At 46.5% G+C, this 20,292-nt stretch overlaps 1 protein-coding gene across 1 annotated transcript in view; it reads right to left on the bottom strand.

Annotated features, from left to right (window-relative positions):
• Nucleotides 1-1,583: 1,583 nt before the first annotated feature.
• LOC115173049 (M-phase inducer phosphatase 1) overlaps nucleotides 1,584-20,292 on the bottom strand; it is a 23,321-nt gene continuing 4,612 nt past the window's right edge. The window contains exons 4-10 of the mRNA XM_029731031.1: nucleotides 18,845-18,886; nucleotides 18,353-18,674; nucleotides 17,975-18,178; nucleotides 14,989-15,171; nucleotides 11,223-11,384; nucleotides 7,831-8,181; nucleotides 1,584-1,794 (exon numbers count right to left, since the gene is read on the bottom strand). Coding sequence (XP_029586891.1) covers nucleotides 1,654-1,794; nucleotides 7,831-8,181; nucleotides 11,223-11,384; nucleotides 14,989-15,171; nucleotides 17,975-18,178; nucleotides 18,353-18,674; nucleotides 18,845-18,886 — 1,405 coding nt within the window. The 3' untranslated portion in view covers nucleotides 1,584-1,653. The remainder of the gene's footprint in view (nucleotides 1,795-7,830; nucleotides 8,182-11,222; nucleotides 11,385-14,988; nucleotides 15,172-17,974; nucleotides 18,179-18,352; nucleotides 18,675-18,844; nucleotides 18,887-20,292) is intronic.

Raw genomic sequence — 20,292 nt, 5'->3', positions numbered from 1 at the left:
AGGGTTACTGGGGGGCAGTAGGGTTACTGGGGGGCAGTAGGGTTACTGGGGGCAGTAGGGTAGGGTTACATGGAGCAGTAGGGTTACTGGAGGCAGTAGGGTTACTAGGGGCAGTAGGGTTACAGGGGGGCAGTAGGGTTACAGGGGGCAGTAGGGTTACAGGGGGGCAGTAGGGTTACAGGGGGCAGTAGGGTTACAGGGGGGCAGTAGGGTTACAGGGGGGGCAGTAGGGTTACATGGGGCAGTAGGGTTACAGGGGACAGTAGGGTTATTGGGGGGCAGTAGGGTTACAGGGGGGGCAGTAGGGTTACAGGGGGGCAGTAGGGTTACAGGGGGCAGTAGGGTTACAGGGGGGCAGTAGGGTTACTGGGGGGCAGTAGGGTTACAGGGGGCAGTAGGGTTACTGGGGGCAGTAGGGTTACTGGGGGCAGTAGGGTTACTGGGGGCAGTAGGGTTACAGGGTGGCAGTAGGGTTACTGGGGGCAGTAGGGTTACTGGGGGCAGTAGGGTTACAGGGGGGCAGTAGGGTTACTGGGGGGCAGTAGGGTTACTGGGGGCAGTAGGGTTACAGGGGGCAGTAGGGTTACTGGGGGCAGTAGGGTTACTGGGGGCAGTAGGGTTACAGGGGGCAGTAGGGTTACAGGGGGCAGTAGGGTTACAGGGGGCAGTAGGGTTACAGGGGGCAGTAGGGTTACAGGGGGCAGTAGGGTTACAGGGAGCAGTAGAGTTACGGGGGGCAGTAGGGTTACAGGGGGCAGTAGGGTTACTGGGGGGCAGTAGGGTTACTGGGGGGCAGTAGGGTTACTGGGGGGCAGTAGGGTTACTGGGGGCAGTAGGGTAGGGTTACATGGAGCAGTAGGGTTACTGGAGGCAGTAGGGTTACTAGGGGCAGTAGGGTTACAGGGGGGCAGTAGGGTTACAGGGGGCAGTAGGGTTACAGGGGGGCAGTAGGGTTACAGGGGGCAGTAGGGTTACAGGGGGGCAGTAGGGTTACAGGGGGGGCAGTAGGGTTACATGGGGCAGTAGGGTTACAGGGGACAGTAGGGTTATTGGGGGGCAGTAGGGTTACAGGGGGGGCAGTAGGGTTACAGGGGGGCAGTAGGGTTACAGGGGGCAGTAGGGTTACAGGGGGGCAGTAGGGTTACTGGGGGGCAGTAGGGTTACAGGGGGCAGTAGGGTTACTGGGGCAGTAGGGTTACTGGGGGCAGTAGGGTTACTGGGGGCAGTAGGGTTACAGGGTGGCAGTAGGGTTACTGGGGGCAGTAGGGTTACTGGGGGCAGTAGGGTTACAGGGGGGCAGTAGGGTTACTGGGGGGCAGTAGGGTTACTGGGGGCAGTAGGGTTACAGGGGGCAGTAGGGTTACAGGGGGCAGTAGGGTTACTGGGGGCAGTAGGGTTACTGGGGGGCAGTAGGGTTACTGGGGGCAGTAGGGTTACTAGGGGCAGTAGGGTTACAGGGGGCAGTAAGGTTACAGGGGGCAGTAGGGTTACAGGGGGCAGTAGGGTTACTGGGGGGCAGTAGGGTTACTGGGGGCAGTAGGGTTACTGGGGGGCAGTAGGGTTACAGGGGGCAGTAGGGTTACAGGGGGCAGTAGGGTTACTGGGGGCAGTAGGGTTATAGGGGGCAGTAGGGTTATAGGGGGCAGTAGGGTGTTACAGCTTCTTCAGTCTGCTGTACTGGTCTCTCTTGCTGCGCTCCCCGGACCAGGTCCTGCTCTTCAGTCTGAACTTCCTCAGGTCCTCTTTAAAGTCCTGGTGGTGCATGGGCCGGTACCCCTGGGGCTCACACTGCATCTACACAGAGAGAGAGACCAGTTACGACCACTATCTACCACACTGCATCTACACAGAGAGAGAGATCAGTTACAACCTCTAACTAACACAGACAGACAGACAGACAGACAGACAGACAGACAGACAGACAGACAGACAGACAGACAGACAGACAGACAGACAGACAGACAGACAGACAGACAGACAGACAGACAGAGACACACAGACAGACACAGACAGACACAGACAGACACAGACAGAGACAGACAGAGACAGACAGAGACAGACAGAGACAAACAGACAGAGACAGACAGGCAGAGACAGACAGACAGAGACAGACGACAGACAGACAGAGCGAGTGAGCTTTGGCAATACATACATTGTTACATCAAGCCAATAAAGTGACGTGAATTACAGAGAATAAATAAGTTTAACTGGTCACCTTAACGAGGCAGTGAATGAACAGAGAGAAAGCACGCAGGGCATTCTACGCCATTAAAAAAACACATTCAAATACCTGTTACAATTTGGCTAAAACTAATTGAATGTGTCATTGAACCAATTGCATTTTATGGCAGTGAGGTGAGGAGGCCACTTACAAAACAAGATTTGACCCAATTGAAACCCTGCATGCAGGGCAGAATTAGGCCAATATCCACAGATAATAAAAACTCAAAGAAGATAAATTAAGTTTGGGAAACATCTCAAATACAGTGACCCCCTCTCATATCATTACTAAGCCCTGCAATGCCAAGAGCTGAGCAAAGAAAATAGTCCCCTCATCCAGCTGGTCCTGGGGCTGAGTTTACAAACCTGTTCTACTAACACACTGAAGCCTCAGGACCCTCATCCAGCTGGTCCTGGGGCTGAGTTCACGAACCTGTTCTACTAACACACTGAAGCCTCAGGACCCTCATCCAGCTGGTCCTGGGGCTGTGTTCACTAACCTGTTCTACTAACACACTGAAGCCTCAGGACCCTCATCCAGCTGGTCCTGGGGCTGAGTTCACAAACCTGTTCTACTAACACACTGAAGCCTCAGGACCCTCATCCAGCTGGTCCTGGGGCTGAGTTCACAAACCTGTTCTACTAACACACTGAAGCCTCAGGACCCTCATCCAGCTGGTCCTGGGGCTGAGTTCACAAACCTGTTCTACTAACTCACTGAAGCCTCAGGACCAGAACATCCAATCAAATCAGAATAAACCAAATTACAACACAAATCAAAACTACATTACTTATTGTGAAACAAGCACAAAGCAAAATGCAGTGCTAACTGGCCCTAAAATCAACATTTCACTGTTGCTAACTATTTAACCATGATTACTGATGAGAAGTACAGACTCAGTGAGCAACGTCTTTCCATTGAGAAGGGTAGACACATAAACCTGACTTCCTGTACAGGAAAGGGTGTGATACCACTGCATCACAGCAGAACCTGAGACAGAGCTGCATTTCCTGACAAAATGTCAAATTTACAACTAGAGTGTCATTTCCCCCGAATTTGAAACCCTTATTGAAGGTTTCAAAGACCTCTCTGATGAGGATAGGCTACCCGTCCTGTTGGGGGAGGACGCAGAGAGCTGTGGGTTGGCAGCGTACTACATTGCTGCCTGCCATAAGATGAGGGACAATGTGACAGACCAACCAACCTGCCAATCTAAACGAATAGAATCTACAGATTTAGAGTTGAAGATAAATACTTTACTAAGAAACAGTACTATTTCTAGGGTCAATTTGAGATCAATGTTATGCATTTTCAGCCATTCCTGAGCCTGAGACCAGAAACAGGCTACCTGAGGGCAATACCAAAATAAATGGTCTATTGATTCTGTATCCTCACAACAAAATCTGCAGAGCTTCGATGATTTTATGCCCCAAATATTCAACATTTTGTTGGTGGCAAGAATTCTATATAATAGTTTTATCTGAAAAGTACAAAATCTTGAATCTTGTGTTGTTTTATATATCAACTCACACACCCTGTACCATGGAATCGGTACATCAAAAATCTCTTCCAAACTATTTTGCAATCTGTATGGCACAGCTGTCAACATCCTGGTCCTCAAATGAAACTGGTATACTTTCCTATTTATGCAATTTTATTCCTCTGCCAGTTTTGGTCCTTTATATTGGGCAGACAGACCAGTTCCCTACCTCCTCCCGCTGCCACCTGCCTCCTACATTTTTGGGGCAATGCTGTAATCAATTGGTTGTACTCTTGGATTGAGCAGACCTTCCCGTACAATTCTGATAACTCCATGAAGGACATAACTCTACCATTACAATTTACAATATAATTTAAGAACAAAATACCCTTTTCAAACATCTTTCCCATAAATACAGGTATTTTATCAACCAGCCCATTTGAGTTCAGCCATAATATTTGTTCTCTCTTTTCAGGGGGATGAAATTGAAATTGTAGCCAGCTCTGCAATGCTTGTTTGAAAATGAGATATACTTTTTTCAAAGTATGATTTTTAATAAATCTAAAATGAGACATGGCAATCTGCACAAAGGCAAAAAGGCCATTTTATAAACAATGGATGAGCTTTTCTTATTAATCTACTGGAGAACCATTTAGGGTTCAAGTAAAACTGTTGAATAAGTGAAGCTTTTAGAGAGAGGTTTAGTGCTTTTATATTTAATAATCTCAACCCACCCTATTCATATTCATTATATAGATAGATACGCTTTAATTTGTCTGGTTTAGCGTCACCGATAAAGCGATATGATTTGAAAAAACGAATCAAGAGTACGCAGCACCATAAGTACAGTTGAAGTCGCAAGTTTACATTACACTTTAGCCAAATAAAAAAAATCCCTGTTTGGATCAGTTAGGATCACCACTTTATTGTAAGAATGTGAAATATCAGAATAATAGTAGAGGGAATGATTTATTTCAGCTTTTATTTCTTTCGTCACATTCGCAGTGGGTCAGAAGTTTACATACACTAAATTAGCATTTTGTAGCATTGCCTTTAAATTGTTTAACTTGGGTCAAACGTTTCGGGTTGCCTTCCACAAGCTTCCCACAATAAGTTGGGTGAATTTTGGCCCATTCCTCCTGACAGAGCTGGTGTAACTGAGTCAGGTTTGTAGGCCTCCTTGCTCACACACACTTTTTCAGTTCTGCCCACAAATTTTCCATGAGATTGAGGTCAGAGCTTTGTGATGGCCATTCCAATACCTTGACTTTGTTGTCCTTAAGTCATTTTGCCACAACTTTGGAAGTATGCTTGGGGTCATTGTCCATTTGGAAGACCCGGTTGCGACCAAGCTTTAACTTCCTGACTGATGTCTTGAGATGTTGCTTCAATATATCCACATAATTTTCCATCCTCATGATGCCATCTATTTTGTGAACTGCACCAGTCCCTCCTGCAGCAAAGCACCTGCACAACATGATGCTGCCACCCCCGTGCTTCACAGTTGGGATGGTGTTCTTCGACTTGCAAGCTTCCCCCTTTTTCCTCATGTGCAGTTGCAAACCGTAGTCTGGATTTGTTTATGGTGGTTTTGGAGCAGTGGCTTCTTCCTTGCTGAGCGGCCTTTCAGGTTATGTCGATATAGGACTTGTTTCACTGTGGATAAAGATACTTTTGTACCTGTTTCCTCCAGCATCTTCACAAGGTCCTTTGCTGTTGTTCTGGGATTGATTTTCACTTTTCGCACCAAAGTACGTTCATCTCTAGGACAGAACGCGTCTCCTTCCTGAGCGGTATGACGGCTGCGTGGTCCCATAGTGTTTATACTTGCGTACTATTGTTTGTACAGATGAACGTGGTACCTTCAGACGTTTGGAAATTGCTCCCAAGGATGAACCAGACTTGTGGAGGTCTACAATTTTTTTTCTGATGTCTTGGCTGATTTCTTTTGATTTTCCCATGATGTCAAGCAAAGAGGCACTGAGTTTGAAGGTAGGCCTTGAAATACATCCACAGGCACACCTCCAATTGACTCAAACGATGTCAATTAGCCTATCAGAAGCTTCTAAAGCCATGACATAATTTTCTGGAATTTTCCAAGCTGTTTAAAGGCACAGTCAACTTAGTGTATGTAAACTTCTGACCCACTGGAATTGTGATACAGTGAATTATAAGTGAAATAATCTGTCTGTAAACAACTGTTGGGAAAATGACTTGTGTCATGCACAAAGTAGATGTTCTAACCAACTTGCCAAAACTATAGTTTGTTAACAAGAAATTTGTGGAGTGGTTGAAAAACGAGTTTTAATGACTCCTAAATGTATGTAAACTTCCGACTTCAACTGTAAGTGAGTAAACTGAGATATGACGAAGGAGTTAAGTCATAAACTGAGATATGACTAAGGAGTTAAGTCATAAACTGAGATATGACTAAGGAGTTAAGTCATAAACTGAGATATGACTAAGGAGTTAAGTCATAAACTGAGATATGACTAAGGAGTTCAGTCATAAACTGAGATATGACGAAGGAGTTAAGTCATAAACTGAGATATCACTAAGGAGTTAAGTCATAAACTGAGATATGACTAAGGAGTTCAGTCATAAACTGAGATATGACTAAGGAGTTCAGTCATAAACTGAGATATGACTAAGGAGTTAAGTCATAAACTGAGATATGACTAAGGAGTTAAGTCATAAACTGAGATATGACTAAGGAGTTAGTTATAAACTGAGATATGACTAAGGAGTTCAGTCATAAACGGAGATATGACTAAGGAGTTCAGTCATAAACTGAGATATGACTAAGGAGTCAGTCAGGGCAATTTCTCTATAAATAGACATGTATTTACCTCTACACGGCTGCAGGATGTTGTCTATTTTTTACAAAGTTTTCTATTGAAATTCATTGCTCATTTATACCCGTTTCTTTTTTTTTGTCGGGTTAGAGATAGTCGGATCTTTCCATGATGGAGTATGTTCTTCCTCTACAGCATAAAGCTGTTGTTACTCATCCATTTCCCCTCAGGATCTCCTTACTATCCAGGTTGGCTCTTTACTGCAACCAGTTGTTTCACGAAAAGATAACAATGAGTCTTTCCCACGACGACGACGGCATGTGTCTGTAGTACAGCCAGCTAAGCACTCTGGGAATCCACGCGAAAAAAATGGAACACAAACTTGCAGCCGTAAAGGCTAACCACGTCGTGGAATCCTTAGCAACAAAACTTTAGTTCCGATTAAAATCGATTTAATTAAAAATATTTAATATAAACAACAAATCAAGTGTTGTTTTTTTGTGTGAAGATTTTTCACTCTTTTTGCTGTTTTTCTTTAGCAACAGACAGACAAACTGGTTGTCATGGCAACGGTGCAGCAGAGCAGAGCCCACAGGCACCATGACCCCCCTCCCCCCTACAGACCGGGACTGTCAGGGTAACAGACCGGGACTGTCAGGGTAACAGACCGGGACTGTCAGGGTAACAGACCGGGACTGTCATGGTGTCAGGTAACAGACCGGGACTGTCACAGTAACAGACTGGGACTGTCACGGTAACAGACTGGGACTGTCAGGGTAACAGACCGGGACTGTCAGGGTAACAGACCGGGACTGTCATGGTGTCAGGTAACAGACCGGGACTGTCAGGGTAACAGACCGGGACTGTCATGATGTCAGGTAACAGACTGGGACTGTCACAGTAACAGACTGGGACTGTCACGGTAACAGACTGGGACTGTCAGGGTAACGCACTCCAAACCCAAGAGCTGAGGCCAGAAACGAGCCCTCTTAGTCAGCTGGTGTTGGACCTCACCAACCAAGCTGACACCAGCACTGCTTCAAAAGAAAGAATTCAAATAAACAAAATTATGAACCAAATCAAAAAGGACTCATCTATACAACATTGGAAAAAAAAACAACAAAAAAAACAAAGCTGACTAAATTGCTATCTGGCCCTAAACAGAGAATATGACTTGGCTGATTATCTCTACTACGCTGTGGCCTAACTGCATGTCTTTTGTTATAGAAATAAAACATCACATGGTAACGATCATTTCAATGAGCACACCTCTGATTCCATGTCTAGAGATCAAAACGTTTTTCAGTCATCTATGATGGTGTAGTGTGTTTTACCCGGAAGTGATGGAAGAACTCTTGGTAGCCTCCCTTAAGGACGTAGAGTTCTGGGTAGTGCAGGTTAGGGTACTCGTACTCGTTCATCGCCCTGTCCCTCCTACGTACGAAGCGACACATCCCGGGCCCTCGCTCTAAGGAGAACTCACAGTGGAAGACGAGGAGGACCCTGCGGTCAGGGGAGAGGGGGGCGATAGGGGTACGTAAGAGGTACTCCTCTACCTGCTCCTCCTGGTGAAGGTTCAGGGCTCCTTTGATGTGGCCCCCCTCAAACTCATACGGGTAGCGACAGTCAATCACCACGATCCTCTCGACAATATGATCCAGCTGGCCGCTCAGAGCGGACACCATCTGAGGAACAGAGAGACAGGTTAGTCCCAGGTTATAGATGATCCAGCTGGCCGCTCAGAGCGGACACCATCTGAGGAACAGAGAGACAGGTTAGTCCCAGGTTATAGATGATCCAGCTGGCCGCTCAGAGCGGACACCATCTGAGGAACAGAGAGACAGACAGGTTAGTCCCAGGTTATAGATGATCCAGCTGGCCGCTCAGAGGGGACACCATCTGAGGAACAGACAGGTTAGATAACTGTAAATAATTACAGTGCCTTGAATATTGTCCCGGTATTTTACAAAATGTTCCATCCCAAGAATAAATCACTTCTCTCTCCCGGGTAAACCGGTATTTCCCGCCGAAACCGGAAGTGGTCATTCTAAATCCTAGTAATATGTCAGGATTTGATTAGAGCTTAAAGCAGCAGGAATATTCAAGCCTGATGCCTGATGAGCCATATACAGAGCCTTCAGAGAGTATTCAGACCCCTTGACTTTATCCACTTTGTTACGTTACAGCCTTATTCTAAAATGTATTAAATTGTTTTTTGTTCCTCAATCTACACACAATACCCCATAATGACATCACAATACCCCATAATGACATCACAATACCCCATAATGACATCACAATACCCCATAATGACAAAGCAAAAACAGTTATTTTATTAGGTTTGCAAATGTATAAATAAAAATACAAAAAACGGAAACATCACATTTACATCAGTATTCAGACCCATTGCTATGTACTTTGTTGAAGCACCTTTGGCAGCGATTACAGCCTCGAGTCCTCTTGGTGTATGACGCTACAAACTTGGCACACCTGTATTTGGGGAGTTTCTCCCATTCTTCTCTGCAGATCCTCTCAAGCTCTGTCAGGTTGGATGGGGAGCGTCGCTGCACAGCTACTTCAAATCAAGAATGTCCTGATCACTCTTCAAGAGAAAAAAAGTCTATAACTTGGGTGACTGGAGTCTCTGACAATTTTATGGGTTTTCCTCTGACACCGCCTGGTGTAGAGGTCCTGGATGGCAGGAAGCTTGGCCCCAGTGATGTACTGGGCCGTACGCACTACACTCTGCAGGGCCTTACGGTCAGATGCGGAGCAGTTGCCATATCAGGCAGTGATGCAACCAGTCAGGATGCTCTCGATGGTGCAGCTGTTGAACCTTTTGAGGATCTGGGGACCCATGACAAATCCTGAAGGGGGAAAAGGTGTTGTCGTGCCCTCTTCACGACTGTCTTGGTGTGTTTGGACCATGACAGTTCGTTGGTGATGTGGACACCAAGGAACTTGAAGCACTCGACCCGCTCCACTACAGCCCCATTAATGTTATTGGGGGCCTGTTCGTCCTGCCTTTTCCTGTAGTCCACGATCAGCTCCTTTGTCTTGCTCACATTGAGGGAGAGGTTGTTGTCCTGGCACCACACTGCCAGGTCTCTGACCTCCTCCCTATAGGCCGTCGAGGAATAGCATTCTCACCTAGGTGCTCCTTTTGTCCAGGTGAGAAACGGTTATTAGGTTTTGCCGTTGAAAAGGCAGTGTGGAGTGCGATTGAGATTGCATCATCTGTGGATCTGTTGGGGCGGTAATTGGAGTGGGTCTAGGGTGTCCGGGAGGATGCTGTTGATGTGAGCCATGACCAGCCTTTCAAAGCACTTCATGGCTACAGACGTCAGTGCTACGGGGCGGTAATCATTTAGGCAGGTTACCTTCACTTCCTTGGGCACAGGGACTATGGTGGTCTGCTTGAAACATGTAGGTATTACAGGTCTCTCCAGAGATGTTCAAATCGGGTTCAAGTCCGGACTCCGGCTGTGCCACTCAAGGACATTCAGAGACTTGTCCCGAAGCCACTACTGAGTTGTCTTGGCCGTGTGCTTAAGGTCGTTGTCCTGTTGGAAGGTGAACCGTTGCCCCATTCCGAGGTCCTGTACTTTGCTCTGTTCATCTTTCCCTCGATCCTGACTAGTCTCCCAGTCCCTGTCACTGAAAAACATCCCCACAGCATGATTCTGCCACCACCATGCTTCACCGTAGGGATGGTGCCAGGTTTCCTCCAGACATGACGCTTGGCATTCAGGACAAAGAGTTCAATCTTTCTTTCATCAGACCAGAGAATCTTGTTTCTCATGGTCTGAGAGTCCTTTAGGTGCCTTTTGGCAAACTCCAAGCGGGCTGTCATGTGCCTTTTACTGAGGAGTGGCTTCCATCTGGCCACTCTACCATAAAGGCCTGATTGGTGGAGTGCTGCAGAGATGGTTGTCCTTCTGGAAGATTCTCCCATCTCTACAGAGGAACTCTGGAGCTCTGTCAGAGTGACCATCAGTTTTTTGGTCACCTCCCTGACCAAGGCCCTTCTCCCCCGATTGCTCAATTTGGCCAGGTAGCCAGCTCTAGGAAGAGTCTTGGTGGTTCCAAACTTGTTCCATTTAAGAATGATGGAGGCCACTGTGTTGTTGGGGACCTTCAATGCTGCAGAAATATTTTGGTACCCTTCCCCAGATATACGGACAATTCCTTCGACCTCACGGCTTGGTTTTTGCTCTGACATGTACTGTAAACTGTGGGACCTTATATAGACAGGTGTGTGCCTTTCCAAATCATGTCCAATCAATTGAATTTACCACTGGTGGACTCCAATCAAGTTGTAAAAACATCTCAAGGATGATCAATGGAAACAGGATGCACCTGAGCTCAATTTCAAGTCTCATAGCAAAGGGTCTGAATACTTATGTAAATAAGATCTGTTTTTTATTTTTAGTACATTTAGAAGAAAAAAATCTAAAAACCAGTTTTTCACTTTGTCATAATGGGGTATTGTTTGTAGATAAAATACAGTGAGGGAAAAAAGTATTTGATCCCCTGCTGATTTTGTACGTTTGCCCACTGACAAAGAAATGATCAGTCTATAATTTTAATGGTAGGTTTATTTGAACAGTGAGAGACGGAAAAACAACAAAATGCAGAAAAACGCACGTCAAAAATGTTATAAAATGATTTGCATTTTAATGAGGGAAAGGGCTGGTAAAGAAATGAAAGGGTGATTGTTCCTCACCATCTCAGGAGTGATGTATTTGAGGTCCTGGTCTTTTCCCTCCACGGTAGACAGGGCAAAGGGTTTGGTGAAATCTCCAATCAGCTCCTTATCCAGCAGCTTCTCAATCTCTGTGTGGTTACAGAACGATTTGGAGCGCTGTACGCGGCGCTCAGAACATACCTGGATGAGGAGAGAGAGTGGAGAGAGGAAAGAGAGAGGAGAGAAAGAGAGAGAAACGAGAGAGAGAGAAACGAGAGAGAGAGAGAAACGAGAGAGAAACGAGAGAGGAGAGAGAAAGATAGAGGAAAGAGAGAGAAGAGAGAGGAAAGAGAGAGAAGAGAGAGAGAGAGAGAGAGAGAGAGAGAGAGGAAAGAGAGAGAGAGGAGAGAAAGAGAGAAGAGAGGAAAGAGAGAGAGAAAGAGAGAGGTGAGGTCATTTCAGGGGCTCCTGTAGAATAACAGCAGGAGTTGGTAGTGCACAGAGCTTTCAGATTGTATTCACACCCTTAGACATTTTCCACATTTTGTTGTGTTACAAAGTGGGATTAAAATGGATTGTCATTTTTTTTTGTCAACAATCTACACAAAATACTCTAATAACAAAGTAGAAGAAAAATGAACATTTGTAATGTAAAATACCACACTGTGTATACAGAACATTAGGAACACCTTCCTAATATTGAGTTGAACCCCCTTTTTGTCCTCAGAACAGCCTTAATTCTTCGGGGTATGGATTCTACAAGGTGTCGAAAGCGTTCCACAGGGATGCTGGTCCATGTTGACTCCAATGCTTCCCACAGTTGTGTCAAGTTGTCTGGATGTCCTTTGGGTAGTGGACCATTCTTAATACACAAGGGAGTGTTAAAAACCCAGCAGCGTTGCAGTTCTTGACACAAACTAGTGCGCCTGGCACCTACTACCAAACCCCGTTCAAAGGCACTTAAACATTTTTGTCTTGCCCATTCACCCTCTGAATGGCACATATACACAATCCATGTCTCAAGGCTTAAAAATCTTTCTTCAACCTGTCTCCTCCCCTTTCATCTACACTGATTGAAGTGGATTTAACAAGTGACATCAATAAGGGATCATAGCTTTCACCTGGACAAGCATTTTGCTACATTCGCAATAACATCTGCTAACCTTGTGACCAATAACATCTGCTAACCATGTGACTAATAACATCTGCTAACCATGTGACCAATAACATCTGTTAACCATGTGACCAATGACATCTGCTAACCATGTGTATAGACCAATAACATCTGCTAACCATGTGACCAATAACATCTGCTAACCATGTGACCAATAACATCTGCTAACCATGTGACCAATAACATCTGCTAACCATGTGACCAATAACCATGTGACCAATAACATCTGCTGACCATGTGTATGGACCAATAACATCTGTTAACCATGTGACCAATAACATCTGCTAACCATGTGACCAATAACATCTGCTAACCATGTGACCAATAACCATGTGACCAATAACATCTGCTAACCATGTGACCAATAACCATGTGACCAATAACATCTGCTGACCATGTGTATGGGACCAATAAAATTTGATTTTGATTCACCTGGTCAGTCTCATGAAAAGAGCAGATGTTCCTAATGTTTTGTACACTCAGTGCATCTTGATTAGACAAGTCAATACATGTTAGTCACCTTTGGCAGTGACTACAGTAGTGAGTGTTTCTGGGTAATTCTCGAAGAGATTTCCACACCCGGATTGTGCAACATTTAACCATTCAAACTCTGTCACATCGGTTGCTAGACAACCATTTATGACAGTCTTGACATAAAAAAGTACCAGTCAAAAGTCGATATGCGGCACATCAGGGGGTCTGATAATGTCATTGCTGACGCGCTCTCTCGTGCGCCCTGTTCCTGAACGCGTCTGGTCCTATTGAAAGGTGGACACACGTTCTTATACGCGTTGTCCCCAAGGGTATGCGTGTCGTCCGCTGTTTGTTTTGTGTTGTCCAGTCACTCTAGTCTTCTGTTTCCCCCCCCCCTTTCCTCTTAAAAAGATTGCTTCCTGTGCGCGAAGGTTGCTGAGGCCTGGGGAGGAGGAAGTTGGCTGGGGCAGTGGAGTAGCGCTTACCAGAGCAGGATTGTTTGTGTTTATGTTTGGTTGGTGTGGTGTTCCGGGGTCCATGGTGGTCATGACCCTCCTACTCCGTCTGTCGAATTCCCTCTTTGCTCGTTTTCCTTAATAGGATGATGTCGGTGGGCGAAGCCGGGTGGATCATCAGCCAAAATGGGACACACCTGGGCTCAGGTGTGTCCCGGGGGATAAATACATAGAGGAGACTCTCAAACACAGACAAACGGTTGTTTTGGGTTGTGACATTTTGGTGCTTCTTTGTGTTAATTTGTTTTTGGCACCTCTCAACAACCTTTCATTATCATCATCATCTATGTACACACACACACACACACACACACACACACACACACACACACACACACACACACACACACACACACACACACACACACACACTTTTTTTCCCCCGCAGTATTACTTTAGTCTCTTGTTGCAAATCAGGATGCATATTTTAGAGAACAATAAATAAACATGTATTATGTACAGGCTTCCTCCTTTTTACTCTGTCATTTAGGTTAGTATTGTAGACGTTAGTAATGACGTAAATGTAAATGTAGAGTAACTACAATGTTGTTGATCCATCCTCAGTTTTCTCCCATCACAAACTCCGTTTTAAAGTCCCCATTTCCTCTCATGGTGAAATGAGGCCATTTCCTCTCCGGCAACTAAGTTAGGAAGGACGTCTGTATCTTTGTAGTGACTGGGTGTATTGATACACCATCCAAAGCCTAATTAATAGCTTCATGCTCAAAGGGATATTCAATGTATGCTTTTTTAAAATATTTTTTTACCCATCTACCAATAGGTGCCCTCCTTTGCAAGACATCGGAAAACCTCCCTGGTCTTTGTGGTTGAATCTGTGTTTGAAATTCACTCCTCGACTGAGAGATCTTACAGATTATTGTATGTGTGGGGTACAGAGATGAGGTAGGATTCACAAAATCATGTTAAACACTATTATTGAACACAGAGTGTGAGTCCATGCAACTTATTATGTGACTTGTTAAGCACATGTTAACTGCTGATTGTAGACTTCCCATAACAAAAAGGGTTGAATACTTCAGCTTTTAATTTTTTTTAAATTAATTTGTAACAATTTTGAAAATCATAATACCACTGACATTATGTGGTATTGTGTGTAGGCCAGTGATCGGAAAATAAATCAACTTAAATTTGTAACAAAATGTGGAAAAAGTCAAAGGGGTGTGAATACTTTCTGAAGGCACTGAAGTTAACAAATCCAAAACGTCGCAGTCAGACTAGGCAAAAACACTGATCTATAAAATCACTTTACATTCCAAATAACAAATCATTTTGCGATCAAGATTAGTGATTGTGTGGTTCTCCTTGCTCAAATCCATCCCCTCAACAACAACAAAAACCTCACTGACTGTGTAGGGGTGGAGACATTGAGCAGGAAGTAGTATGACCAGGTACGTACCGTCCTGCTGGGAGAGCAGTGGTCCTGGTCCACGGTGGAGACATTAAACAGGAAGTAGTATGACCAGGTACATACCGCCCTGCTGGGAGAGCAGTGGTCCTGGTCCACGGTGGAGACATTAAACAGGAAGTAGTATGATCAGGTACATACCGTCCTGCTGGGAGAGCAGTCGTCCTGGTCCACGGTGAAGACATTAAACAGGAAGTAGTATGACCAGGTACATACCGTCCTGCTGGGAGAGCAGTGGTCCTGGTCCACGGTGGTGCCATGAGTTTCCGCCAGGCTGCGTTGTCTCTTCACTCTGACCGGCGTGTTCTCGTCCTGGGAGCGTTTCAGAGGTGTACGGCCCACCTGGCTGGGCATGGAGGGCGAGCGGAACAGACCCCGAGGCCGACAACGAACCACCGGCTGAGGAAGAGGACAAAGACGAAGTTAGTTTGATGCTACTGTGGACACTTGGTGTTTTCATCCTAGCACCGACTGTGCTGATAGTGGCGGTAGGGTAGTTGTTCTACTGAATACCGACGGCGTTGCTCTGGATAAGAGACACAGCTAAAGGAGAAGTTTACCCAGAATCCACCAAGTGATTCCATACATTGAAACTAGTTTAGTGGAGTTTGCCCTCTCCCCTCCTGTAGTAGTGTACTGACACGGCTGTAAAAACGGGTCACGTGTTACTGGGTCCCGTGTTACTGGGTCCCGTGTTAACGGGTCCCGTGTTAATGGGTCCCGTGTTACTGGGTCACGTGTTACTGGGTCACGTGTTACTGGGTCCCGTGTTAATGGGTCCCGTGTTACTGGGTCACGTGTTACTGGGTCACGTGTTACTGGGTCACGTGTTAACGAGTCCCGTGTTACTGGGTCCCGTGTTACTGGGTCACGTGTCACTTGGTCACGTGTTACTGGGTCACGTGTTAACGGGTTACGTGTTACTGGGTCCCGTGTTAACGGGTCACGTGTTACTGGGTCACGTGTTACTGGGTCCCGTGTTACTGGGTCCCGTGTTACTGGGTCACGTGTTAACGGGTCACGTGTTACTGGGTCCCGTGTTACTGGGTCACGTGTAAACGGGTCACGTAACTCATGACGTTGCTGGATGCAGGCCTCGCCGCTCCGTTGTCAGTGAATTCATGATTCAGAAAACGAAAGTGTGGACAAATTCGTTGTTTTATTGAAAGCTTACGGCCAAATGAGCTATTTCTGTCAAAAGTAGTATCGGTTTTAAGTTCGGAAAAGTAACCTTTTCCACCCAAAATATTGTCTATTATTTTAAGTAGCTGACTGCCACAGCAGTGGCGATGAGTAACAACTCTAACGTCACGTTACGCCCTTATTCACAGACGAGGGGGTTTTCAGCAGCTACGTGAAGACAGCAATACATCCCCTGGTTCAACACAGACGGGTGCTGCAGCAGCAGCTGGACCAACACATCCCCTGGTTCAACACAGACTGGTGCTGCAGCAGCAGCTGGACCAACACATCCTCTGGTTCAACACAGACTGGTGCTGCAGCTGGACCAACACATCCCCTGGTTCAACACAGACTGGTGCTGCAGCTGGACCAACACATCCCCTGGTTCAACACAGACCGGTGCTGCAGCAGCAGCTGGACTAACACATCCCCTGGTTCAACACAGACTGGTGCTGCAGCAGCAGCTGGACTAACACATCCCCTGGTTCAACACAGACTGGTGCTGCAGCAGCAGCTGGACCAACACATCCCCTGGTTCAACACAGACTGGTGCTGCAGCAGCAGCTGGACTAACACATCCCCTGGTTCAACACAGACTGGTGCTGCAGCAGCAGCTGGACTAACACATCCCCTGGTTCAACACAGACTGGTGCTGCAGCAGCGGCTGGACCAACACATCCCCTGGTTCAACACAGACTGGTGCTGCAGCTGGACCAACACATCCCCTGGTTCAACACAGACTGGTGCTGCAGCAGCAGCTGGACCAACACATCCCCTGGTTCAACACAGACTGGTGCTGCAGCTGGACCAACACATCCCCTGGTTCAACACAGACTGGTGCTGCAGCAGCAGCTGGAGTAACACATCCCCTGGTTCAACACAGACTGGTGCTGCAGCAGCAGCTGGACCAACACATCCCCTGGTTCAACACAGACTGGTGCTGCAGCTGGACCAACACACACCCTGGTTCAACACAGACGGGTGCTGCAGCTGGACCAACACATCCCCTGGTTCAACACAGACTGGTGCTGCAGCTGGACCAACACATCCCCTGGTTCAACACAGACTGGTGCTGCAGCTGGACCAACACATCCCCTGGTTCAACACAGACTGGTGCTGCAGTAGCAGCTGGACCAACACATCCCCTGGTTCAACACAGACTGGTGCTGCAGCTGGACCAACACATCCCCTGGTTCAACACAGACTGGTGCTGCAGCTGGACCAACACATCCCCTGGTTCAACACAGACTGGTGCTGCAGCGGGACCAACACATCCCCTGGTTCAACACAGACTGGTGCTGCAGCAGCAGCTGGACCAACACATCCCCTGGTTCAACACAGACTGGTGCTGCAGCTGGACCAACACATCCCCTGGTTCAACACAGACTGGTGCTGCAGCAGCAGCTGGACCAACACATCCCCTGGTTCAACACAGACTGGTGCAGCAGCTGGACCAACACATCCCCTGGTTCTATTGTCTCCCCTGTCATAAATACATAGAGAACTACAGAAACGTCGCTCCAGATCCCGTCGCTCCAGATCCCGTCGCTCCAGAAACGGTCATATTGTGACGGTTCTACATGGCAGTGTTTCCCCCCCACGATGGTGCACATGTGCAGTCCTTACCCATCTCCCCTTTCTGTGGCTAATGGTTTAGGTGGTAAAAGTACCACATTTCCTCACTCAAAAACCGATAGTACTTTAGTCTGTACGATTTCAATAAAACAACAAATGTTCACACTTCGGGGATTTCTGAATCACGAATTCACAGGCAAAAGGAGCAGAGAGGCGCCTCCATCCAGCAACGTCACATGACCCGTTTTTGCAGCAGTTTCAGTACAGCGCTACAGGGAGAGAGAGGCGACAAACTCCACTGAACTGATCACAACGTATGGATTCACTTTGGAATTTCTGGATTTTGGGGTAAATTACTCAAAAGTAAAATGACTGGTTCTGATGACTTCAAAAGAAAAGACAGGCAGACTAAAACCAGACATCATGGTGGCTCAAACATCCATACCGAGTCATCTCCTGGCGTGACGCGGTCCCTCACAAGCGGAGCGGTCAGCAGGCTGGACATCCCCATGGGCATGTCACACTCTTCCTCACGGTCATCCAGAACGTCAAGGAAACCGTCGTCGCCGTCGTCGTCGTCAAGGGAGCAGCGATTCGGGAAGACGGGTCTTCTGTCATCCGATGAGCTGAGGCGTTGAGACGGAGATAGCTACAGGAAGAAAGGCAGGAGCAACAGAAGGGTTAACTTTGATGTCGTCTGAACGTCAATACAACCGCTGGTCCACTGTCATATATTGATGATGTGTGTGTGTGTGTGTGTGTGTGTGTGTGTGTGTGTGTGTGTGTGTGTGTGTGTGTGTGTGTGTGTCTCCGTGCTACCCACTATGAGCGCTGGGCCAAAGTCCTTAGGCCAGGGGGCAAAGTCCTTGTTCTCCTCTCCTCCTTCACTATGGAAGGACCTCATACGGCAGGGTGACATGGGCTTGGTGGGCTTCTTAAACTCAAAGCTTTCCTGGTTCTCCTTGTTTCCCTGTCCACCGTGAACGCTGTGCCCAGAGGAAGTGGCAGTATCTTGGGCTGAACCGAGTTGTCCAAAGACCCCGTAGCGGTGCCGAATCTGACTCCCTGGGACCGGATCCTTCAGAGCCGGGCTGAAGTCCAGCAGCTCCAGTGGCAGGGAGTTGATTCTTCGGATCGGCATGTTTCTGTAAGTGGGGAAGAGGAGCAACACTGTCAGTAAAACATGGATGGACCAGTCACTAAATCAATATGGAGCTTGGATCATGAAAATAGAAAACCACTCCCCAGATAACAATATGGGGTCAAATGAGTCTTAAAAAAGCTTTTCATTAAGCACGAGGGACTAAGCACTTACTCATTGACAACTCTTCCAGACTGGAGAACGGCCTTCTCAAACCTGCCAGGGACAAACATTTACATTCAGTGACAGACCAATTTATTGAGATCCCTGCCCTACACAGTGAAAAGGACCCAGGAAGCCTTCGCCACTAACCAGGCCAGAAGAGGTCTGCAACTAAATGACCTTCTCAGGACAGACAAAAGACCCTGGCTGGCTCTACTGAAGAAGGACAGATGACCAACAGTTATAGATGCTGAAAGTCAACCAGTGTTGAGTATAGCGAGGGGCAAGAGGGGGGTCTCTCCTTATCGCTGTACAACAGAACAGAGCAATGCCCAACTGTATGCTGAATAAGCAGCGAGGGGAGGAGATGAGAGGAGAGTACACAGACAGAAAGAGACAGGAGAAAGGCTAATCTACCATAAGTGACTAGTTTCAGGAAGCACTTCACTACCTCACTGGAGAGGCATTTGAACATATTTGACATGTTTATCAAACAAACAAACAAAAAAATTGTACTTTGAAATGCCTTCTGGTACATGTGAACTTTCATGTGCCTTAATAACACACTTATATTCCATCTGTAAACATAAATAAAAATTGTTAAATTTATGAGTGTCGCTACGGAAAAAGCCAGGAACCTTCCCGCTAGCCATGATTGGCTGAGATAATTGATGGGGCTGGACATGCCGGGAGATTAGTTCTGATTGGTCTGCCATGTAGCATACTTCTGTCTATAACGTGAACTGCTCAGTATGTGTTGACAGTCTTTTCTACCACGGCTTTTTAAAAATATAATGTTAGCCATCGAGAACTACAAAAGTTTTGCTACTTTTTTCTACAACATTGATGCCCTGAATTTAGCAGGCGCCGTCGACAGTTGGAGAAAGTGATGGGCTACTTTCTGCACAGACCAAGGTCAGTGTGAACCAGAGTGACTTGACAACACCGGCCAAACAAGATGCAGCTACAAACAAAACAGAGTTAAATGGTTTCAGTCTGCTGTGAAGCGTTCATCCATGTATAACGGGTAAGAGTCTAGCTACATTTTCCAGACATTAAACGTTTCTAATTTTATCAGAAAGTAATTTTCATTGCAAGTTAAAGCGTACCGTTACCTAGCTAGCGAACGTTAGCTTGCTGACTCGCTAGCTTGCGTTACTTGTATGATCTGTGTAGTAAATATTAATCGAATCCAAAAACCATTTTCATTGCTATACAATAATTTAAAAAAGTGTCGTAGAATTAGCTACTACGCAAATAACCACTTCACTGTACCGTTTACACCTTCTGTATCCTGTGCATGTGACAAATACACCTTCTGTATCCTGTGCATGTGACAAATACACCTTCTGTATCCTGTGCATGTGACAAATACACTGACAATGAAGCCCACTGGTAGGAAATAATGAAGCCCACTGGTAGGAAATAATGAAGCCCACTGGTAGGAAATAATGAAGCCC

The sequence above is a fragment of the Salmo trutta genome, chromosome 33, assembly GCF_901001165.1.
Source record: "Salmo trutta chromosome 33, fSalTru1.1, whole genome shotgun sequence".
Lineage (NCBI taxonomy): Eukaryota > Metazoa > Chordata > Actinopteri > Salmoniformes > Salmonidae > Salmo > Salmo trutta.
This window is presented reverse-complemented; position numbering and strand designations above follow the sequence as displayed.